Raw genomic sequence first — 9,524 nt, 5'->3', positions numbered from 1 at the left:
ACATGATCAGAATCGAGCTGTGCAAAGACAAGCGACAGTCAGTCAATCAATCAATCAATAAATCAGTTGATTAATAACATTAAACGACAGAAAAAAATCTGGACCTGGATTAATTCTCACAGCATACATATTGGAGGGCACCGACTGATATTCTCAGTCTGTGTGCTGGAATAACACGAAAGCATTCACCAAGAAACCATCTCCAGAAAAGAGGAATGTACATATTATTTTATTATTTTAAATAAAAAAAAAACAAACAAAGAAGAAAAAAAAAAAAACATTCCCGCCCCCAATACTCTGGCCTGTATGCTGCGAGGAAAAATTTTAAACAGAATGGTAACTTTAGGAATGTCAGTCATAACCGATCATAATTGTATCCACTTACAACACACGAAACGGTTTTGTGAAAACGATATCATTTGCAAGAAAAATCACACAGAAAAACGGTGTCTACAGATATCGTCAAAAATATAATGATATTAGCAAACCGACACATGATTTTTCTTCTTTTTTCCCTTTCATTAAAAAAGTATATTCTTTAAGATGATGATAAAAAAAAAAACCCTCTCTCTTTCTATTCCTCAGCACAGCAGTTCAGTTTAAAGAAACAGGGGGTGGGGTAGTATGTGGGGGGGGTCAGTTAATAATGATATTCTTCATCAAGTTTTTTTTTTCTTGTTCTTGTTGTGCGCATACAGCATATATATATATATATATATATATATATATATATATATATATATATATGTATATATATATGTATATAGATATATATAGATATATATAGATAGATGTAAAGCTAACCTCTATGGAAAGCACACACACACACACACGCAGAAACAAAGAAATACACAGAAAAGAGGAAATATATATATATATATATATATATATATATATATATATATATATATATATATATATATATTCTGAAGCATTTCTACATCAGCTTTAAGCAGCGTTAATTCGCTCTCTTTACACAGTACCCCCATCCGGTGCACATACAAGGACCATGCACAAGTTTATCAGTGCAATCTGAATACCCTCCCAGTGGCATCAAGAGCCTCAAAGATTCTTCCATGCTGTTGACAAACTACTTCTTCTTCTTCTGCGTTCGTGGGCTGCAACTCCCACGTTCACTCGTATGCACACGAGTGGGGCTTTTACGTGTATGACCGTTTTTACCCCGCCATGTAGGCAGCCACACTCCGTTTTCGGGGGGACAAAATACTTCAGAGACTGCTGTTTTTATGAACTAGATTCTGTTTCAAAAGCTTCTGGGCTAGCTTCAGCTTTCTCTTTTGTGTTATATCAACAACAAAAATTTTCGTCAGTCACGGCTCAGCCTTGGACGAATTCATGTGGCTGGAATGCACAGGGCCATAGAGTAATCAAGAAGGTCTGTCATGTTTTTAGAGTGTTAAAAATCTGTGAATGAGTGAGGTGTCTGTGGCAAAGTTCTTCACAAAACTCTGACCTGATTTGATTTGATGGGGCATACACAATGATACAGATTGTTCACCACATGCAAAAACGTAGGAAGACAGGAGCCTATAATTTCACACCGAAAAAAAATCTGTTGTGGTTGAGTAGAAAATAATTATAATGAAATACGTTACAGCATAACACAATATAATATAGTACAATATAGTAGAATATAATACACCATAATACGGTTGGAAACAGTACAATGCAATACAGTGCAATGCAATACAGTGCAATGCAATACAACACAACTAGACTGGGCAGCTGAAGCAAAGTCCTTTAAAAAAGAAAAAAAAAGAATTTCGGGCGTTTCGGTGTGTGTGTGTGTGTGTGTGTGTGTGTGTTATCCCAAGTAAGGGTTTTGTTAATGCTCTGCAAAATGGTCAACGTCAAAGTCTTTCAAATGGCACTTATCAATTTTACCAAATAATTGTGTAACTGGATTAGCAAAAGTTTAGAACAACAAATAATGCATATGACTATCAATAAACAGCCTTTTGACAAATTACCCAGAAATGACAGAATCTGAAAAAAAAAGTTCCACAAACGACATTGCTGATGAATTTCGTTATTTGTCTGTGCCCCCCCCCCCCCCTTTTTTTTTCTTTTCTATATAAAAAGCACCAGTCAAAAATGTTTGTCTAATACTTTAAAACCCTACCAAATTCCATAAAATTCTACTTATTTTTTTTCTGGATAAATAAGAAAGTACTGTTAAAATTAAAATCCTTTGTCTGTTCCATAGGTATTTCTTTTCGAATCTTTCGAACTTTGTCTATTCATACGGTAAAAAAAAAGAAAAAAAGTACGGTGCTATGGAAAATTTATGCATTGATTTGTTTAAGGTTGTTTGCTTCAATATGTATATTTGTTTATATGTATTTGACTGTGCTTTCATATCTGTGAAACTGCATGTTCGGTGCATATCTGTTATGCATGTGTGGGTGTATATGTGAATGTGTGTCTTCATGTTTTACATCTATTTGCTTATTTATCATCATTGTTATCTTATTTATTTATTTATTTATTTTTCTTTATTTTTTTATTTATTTTTTTTTACATTATAGTTATTATTTATTTATTTATTTGTGTAAGCTTATCTATTATTTATTCACCTTTTTTTCTTTTTTTCCCCTCAAGTCCTGACTAAGCGCGTTGGGTTACGCTGCTGGTCAGGCATCTGCTTGGCAGATGTGGTGTAGCGTATATGGATTTGTCCGAACGCAGTGACGCCTCCTTGAGCTACTGAAACTGAAACTGAAACTGTTTGCTTTATTATTCAGTTACTAAGGAAAAGTTGACTTGATTTGCTTTTGCTTGTTTGCTAAAGTTAGCTTTTTCGTTTGTGTTTGACATCACTTTTTATCTATATGGTTCGTGTAAATGATGTATGTGTGTACTTTTTCAATGCCCCAGGGGGTAAGTGAAATAAACTTCTTGTCTTGCCTTGTTTTCAGTTATTTTGGTGGATCTGGGTGCTCTCTCTCCCTCCCCCCCCTCTCTCTCTCTCACACACACACAGACACACAGACACACACACACAGATATATACATATATAGATACAGATATAGATTTATATTCAGCTACCGATCGGACTTATCGACGTTGTCATCACCCCTACCCCTACCCCCTCACCACACTCCGTTCACCTCGCCACTGATGTTGTCGACACCCCCATCACCACTAAATTCTTCACCACCACCATTACAACCCCCTCCGCACTCAGAAACTCGTCAATTTTGAACGAGAAAAAAGAAGGCCTTCTTTCGAGACCTGGAATGATAAAAATGATAATAATAGTGTAAAAACTAATGCTTCGTCCTCCTCTATCTGTGTGTGTGTGTGTGTGTGTGTGTGTGTGTGTGTGTGTGTGTGTGTGTGTGTGTGTGTGTGTGTGTGTGATGCTGTCAATAAGAAATGAGAGAAGTCTCTTTCATTTAGCTATGTGTATCTGCGAAACAAGCAAGAGACTATCTCTCTCTCTCTCTCTCTCTCTCTCTATATATATATATATATTATATGTATTGTATTGTATTTCTCTTTTTATCACAACAGATTTCTCTGTTTGAAATTCCGGCTGCTCTCCCCAGGGAGAGCGCGTCGCTACACTACAGCGCCACCCATTTTTTTTTTTGTATTTTTTCTTGCGTGCATATTTATTTGTTTTTTACTATCGACGTGGATTTTTCTACAGAATTTTGCCAGGAACAACCCTTTTGTTCTCGTGTTTTTTTTACTTGCGCTAAGTGCATGCTGCACACGGGACCTCGGTTTATCGTCTCATCCGAATGACTATATGTATAATGATATTGGACTTAAATTTGCTGTCACTCTGTGTGTGATTTTGTGTTACATTTGTTCGAATACCAAATTTTTAATCTGCATGTCTCACAGATTTCCAACGCAACTCATTTTCTACAGCCAAGATCTATACATATCTAAGTTATTCTAATTCTGACTCTGATTCATTAAAAAAAAAAAAAAAAAAAAAAAATCGTGTTCTCCATCTCCTAGATTCTGACACGACAGTCAACAGATGAATTCGGAGGAGGAGGAGGAAGAGGAGCTTGTGGATGCCTCGTCCTTCAGCTCAGCTCAGCTCAGCTCAGTCCTCGTCCAGTTCAATGACGCTGGGCATGTGGTCCAGGTCCTCGTAGTCCTCGGCGAGGTCCCCCTGGGTCAGGAAGGTGTTCACCGTAGACCCCGTGCTCACGTGCTCCTGGCTGGCGTACAGCACCTTCCTGGAGCGCTCCGACTGCTCGTGCGTGCACAGCGGAGCGTCCTTGTCGCCTCCTGTCAGAGGGGTAGGATTGGGGGTAGGGTTGGTTCGGGTGGGGGTGACGTGGGAGGGGTGTGACAGAGGTGGGTTGGATGGGTGGGTTTGGGGTGGGGTAGAGGTGGGTATGTTTGGGTGGGGTAGAGGTGGGTGAGTTTGGGTGGGGTAGAGGTGGGTGGGTTTGGGATGGGGTAGAGATGGGTGGGTTTGGGATGGGGTAGAGGTGGGTGGGTTTGGGTGGGGTAGAGATGGGTGGGTTTGGGTGGGGTAGAGGTGGGTGGGTTTGGGTGGGGTAGAGGTGGGGGGGGGGTTTGGGTGGGGTAGAGATGGGTGGTTTGGGTGGGGTAGAGGTGGGTGGGTTTGGGGTGGGGTAGAGGTGGGTGGGTTTGGGTGGGGTAGAGATGGGTATGTTTGGGTGGGGTAGAGATGGGTGGTTTGGGTGGGGTAGAGATGGGTATGTTTGGGTGGGGTAGAGGTGGGTGGGTTTGGGGTGGGGTAGAGGTGGGGGGTTTGGGGTGGGGTAGAGGTGGGATGGGAGGGGTGGGGTGGGGTGCGGTAGGGAGGAGCAAGTCAAGGGTCATTTAATAATGACGATGATGATGATAATGATATTATCATTATTACAGTTACAACAAAAACAACAACAAGAATGGCAATAATAATAATAATAATAATAATAATAATAATAATAATAATAATAAGAAGAAGAAGAAGAAGAAGAAGAAGAAGAAGAAGAAGAAATATTTCTAGCGCTTTCTACGAGTACGGAGCCCGAATCCAAAGAGCGCTGGATTTTCCCTCGAGTTTCCCGGGTCCGATCCCCGCGTTGGGCGAACCTGGCTGATTAAGGTTGGAGATTTTTTTTATATTATTATTCTTTTCTTTTTTTTAAACGATCTCCCAGATCAGCATATGTGCAGACCTGCCATTGACTGAACCCCCGTGGTGAGTACATACATGCAGGACATTAGATTCTAACGTTCAAGATCCAACAATCCGTGTGAGGGTTCGGTGGGTTAAGGAAATCAATAAAAAAAAAACAACAACAAAAAACCCCAGCATGCACACCTCCCGAAAACAGAGCATGGATGCCTACATGCCGGTCATGTAAAAGCCCACTCGTACATGTGTACGAGTCAATGTGGGAGTTGTGGATCACGAGCACAGGAGAATGTAGCGTTTTTCAAATCCCTTACGCATTACAATAATAAGTCAGACACAAGACACACAAGAATACGCATGCGCACGTGCGCACGCATATACACACACATTCACACACACACGCACGCGCGTACACACACACACATACACACGCACACACACGCACACACACACACACACACACACACACACAGGTCTCTCTTCAAAATGATCGGGGCATTTTACTCTCTCTCTTCTTCCCCCCCCCCTCTCCTCTACACACTCTCCTCCTCCTCCTCCACTCCTCCCCTCTCACTCTCCCAAAATCCATCCCCTTCCACTCTCCCACCTCTCCCAAAATCCATCCCCTCTCACTCTCCCACCTCTCCCAAAATCCATCCCCTCTCACTCTCCCACCTCTCCCAAAATCCATCCCACCTCTCCCAAAATCCATCCCACCTCTCCCAAAATCCATCCCACCTCTCCCAAAATCCATTCCCTCTCACTCTCCCACCTCTCCCAAAATCCATCCCACCTCTCCCAAAATCCATTCCCTCTCACTCTCCCAAAATCCATCCCACCTGTCCCAAATTCCATCCCCTTCCACTCTCCCAAAATCCATCCCCTCTCACTCTCTCCCACCTCTCCCACCTCTCCCAAAAACCATCCCCTCTCACTCTCCCACCTCTCCCAAAATCCATCCCCTCCCACTCTCCCACCTCTCCCAAAATCCATCCCCTCTCACTCTCCCACCTCTCCCAAAATCCATCCCCTCTCACTCTCCCACCTCTCCCAAAATCCATCCGCTTCCACTCTCCCACCTCTCCCAAAATCCATCCCCTTCCACTCTCCCACCTCTCCCAAAATCCATCCCACCTCTCCCAAAATCCATCCCACCTCTCCCAAAATCCATTCCCTCTCACTCTCCCACCTCTCCCAAAACCCATCCCCTTCCACTCTCCCACCTCTCCCAAAATCCATCCCCTTCCACTCTCCCACCTCTCCCAAAATCCACCCCACCTCTCCCAAAATCCATCCCACCTCTCCCAAAATCCATTCCCTCTCACTCTCCCACTTCTCCCAAAATCCATCCCACCTCTCCCAAAATCCATTCCCTCTCACTCTCCCAAAATCCATCCCCTCTCACTCTCCCACCTCTCCCAAATTCCATCCCCTTCCACTCTCCCACCTCTCCCAAAATCCATCCCCTCTCACTCTCCCACCTCTCCCAAAATCCAGGCGGTTCTGCAGTGCCTCTTGTTTGTGTTGCGCTTAGAATCTGGTCTCTGATTGAAGACAGGCGCTGTATATGTATCGATAATGATTCATTATGTAAGTCTTGTCTTACCTTACCTTACCTTGCCTTGCCCTATCCTGTCTTCTCCTGTCTTATCATGTCCTGTCCTGTCCAGTTTTCTCCTGTCTTGTCTTGTCCTGTCCTGTCCAGTTTTCTCCTGTCTTGCCTTGTCTTGTCCTGCCCGGTCTTGTCCTGTCTCATCATGTCCAATCCAGTTTTCTCCGGTCTTGTCTTGTCCTGTCTCATCATGTCCTGTCCAGTTTTCTCCTGTCTTGTCCTGTCTTGTCTCATCATGTCCTGTCCAGTTTTCTCCGGTCTTGTCTTGTCCTGTCTCATCATGTCCAATCCAGTTTTCTCCTGTCTTGTCCTGTCCTGTCCAGTTTTCTCCTGTCCTGTCTTGTCCTGTCCTGTCCAGTTTTCTCCTGTCCTGTCTTGTCTTGTTCTGTCCAGTTTTCTCCTGTCCTGTCTTGTCCTGTCCTGTCCAGTTTTCTCCTGTCCTGTCTTGTCCTGTCCTGTCCAGTTTTCTCCTGTCCTGTCTTGTCTTGTTCTGTCCAGTTTTCTCCTGGCCTGTCTTGTCCTGTCCTGTCCAGTTTTCTCCTGTCTTGTCTTGTCCTGTCCTGTCATGTCTTGTCTCGTTTTATCCTGACCTGTCCAGTCCTATCATGTCTTACCTCCTCTTATCCTGTCCTAACTTATGTGATAATAGAGTTGGTCTGGTCTTGTCCAGTCTTGTCTAACCTCACCTCATCTTCATCTCATCTCAAATCATCTCATCTTACCTGATCTCATTATTTTTTTACTTTACCTTGCCTGACCTTACCATTACCATACCTTACCTTATTTCACCCTTTTCTCTCTTCTCTCACCTCACTTCATCACCCCCCCTCATCTCACCTTATCCCACCCTTACCTTATCTCATTTTACCTCACTTTACCTTATGTTACTTTACCTTACGTTATCCCCCTTACATTATCCCCCCTTACTTTACCTTACCCCTTACCTTATCCCCCTTCGCTTACTTAACCCTTACCTTATCCCCTTACCTTACCTCACCCCTCTTACCTTTTCCCCTTACCTTACTTAACCCTCTTACCTTACCTTACCCCCTCTTACCTTATCCCCTTACCTTACCTGACCTCTCTTACCTTATCCCCTTACCTTACCTGACCTCTCTTACCTTATCCCCTTACTTACCTGACCCCCTTACCTTATTCCCTTACCTTACCTCACCCTCTTACCTCAACCCCTTACCTTACCCCCTTACCTCACTCCCCTTACCTTATCCCCTTACCTTACTTAACCCCCTTACCTTACCTCCTTTCCTTATCCCCCTTACCTTACCTCAACCCCTTACCTGCCCTTATCCCCCTCAATTCTCCACCCTCCCCCTCCCATCCCCTGCCACACACACACACACACCACACAACATCTTCCGCCCCCCCAGCCTCCCACCCCCTGCCACACAAACACACACACACACACACACACACACACACACACACACACACACACACTCACCACCACCATCACTACCACCAGCACCACCAGCACGTGAGGTCCGGAAGAGTCTCTCCCCTCCTCCTCCTCCTCCTCCTCCTCCTCCTGTCTTGCACTCACTGTGGCCAAAGGAGGGCGTGTCCTGGGCCCTGTTGTAACAGTTCCGGCCGTCACAGCTGTGTCTGTAGCCGGACTTCCTCGGGCGTGGCCCAGACCTTTTGGTTGGAGGCAGGATCTGGACGGGGCTGGCATGGAACCCGCACTTGTAGCAAGGGCTCTTCGTGTGGCTCATCCACGCTTTGCCCCTGTGTGTGTGTGTCATCAGACGAAGAGAAAAAAAAATTGAAAGAAAGGTTGAATTATTTTGCATGCAAGTCCCCAGCCGTAGCCGGTTTGAAGATTTCACTCTTTACCGCTGTGACAGAATAAGAGAAATTAAAAGGGTTAATTATTAGCATGCACGTCCCTATCCATAGCCTGTTTGAAGATGTCACGCTTTACTGCTGTGTCAGAAGAGAAATTAAATGGGTTGAATTAATAGCAGTCCCCATCCACAGCCTGTTGAAGATTCCACACTTTATATCTGTGTGAGAAGAGAAATATCAAAAGGGTTAATTATTAGCAAGTTCCCGTCCATAGCCTGTTGAAGATTCCACACTTTATATCTGTGTGAGAAGAGAAATATCAAAAGGGTCAATTATTAGCAAGTTCCCGTCCATAGCCTGTTGAAGATTCCACACTTTATATCTGTGTGAGAAGAGAAATATCAAAAGGGTTAATTATTAGCAAGTCCCGTCCATAGCCTGTTGAAGATTCCACACTTTATAACTGTGTGAGAAGAGAAATATCAAAAGGGTTAATTATTAGCAAGTCCCATCCATAGCCTGTTGAGGATTCCACACTTTATATCTGTGTGAGAAGAGAGGCTAAAAGTGGCTTGAAATAATCCCTTTCCAGAAAGACTAAAAGGGTGAAAACTCCTTTCCAGAGAGGTTAAAAGGGTTAAACGTCCTGTCCAGAGAGGCTAAAAGGGTTAAACGTCCTGTCCAGAGAGGCTAAAAGGGGGAAAAGTCCCTTTCTAGAGAGGATAAAAGGGGTTAAAAGTCCCATCCATAGTCCGTTGAAAATCCACGCTTTATCCCTGTATGTGTCAGAAGAAGAGAAATATCGAAAGGAAGTGTGGAATCATTAGCAAGTTCCCATCCACAGCCTGTTGAAGATTCCACACTTTATATCTGTGTGAGAAGAGAAATATCAAAAGGGTCTTCTTCTTCTTCTTCTTCTTCGTTCGTGGGCTGCAACTCCCACGTTCACTCGTATGCACACGAGT

General features: G+C 43.6%; 1 protein-coding gene across 2 annotated transcripts in view; it reads right to left on the bottom strand.

The window, feature by feature from the left end:
* Positions 1-2,124: 2,124 nt before the first annotated feature.
* LOC143297263 (shiftless antiviral inhibitor of ribosomal frameshifting protein homolog) overlaps positions 2,125-9,524 on the bottom strand; it is a 41,357-nt gene continuing 33,957 nt past the window's right edge. Inside the window, exons 6-7 of one of the 2 annotated variants that reach the window (XM_076609507.1) lie at positions 8,216-8,499; positions 2,125-4,276 (exon numbers count right to left, since the gene is read on the bottom strand). In XM_076609507.1, coding sequence (XP_076465622.1) covers positions 4,089-4,276; positions 8,216-8,499 — 472 coding nt within the window. In that variant the 3' untranslated portion in view covers positions 2,125-4,088. The remainder of the gene's footprint in view (positions 4,277-8,215; positions 8,500-9,524) is intronic. The other variant, XM_076609508.1, reaches the window with a different exon arrangement.

This window comes from Babylonia areolata, chromosome 22, assembly GCF_041734735.1.
Source record: "Babylonia areolata isolate BAREFJ2019XMU chromosome 22, ASM4173473v1, whole genome shotgun sequence".
In the NCBI taxonomy this organism is placed as follows: domain Eukaryota; kingdom Metazoa; phylum Mollusca; class Gastropoda; order Neogastropoda; family Buccinidae; genus Babylonia; species Babylonia areolata.
This window is presented reverse-complemented; position numbering and strand designations above follow the sequence as displayed.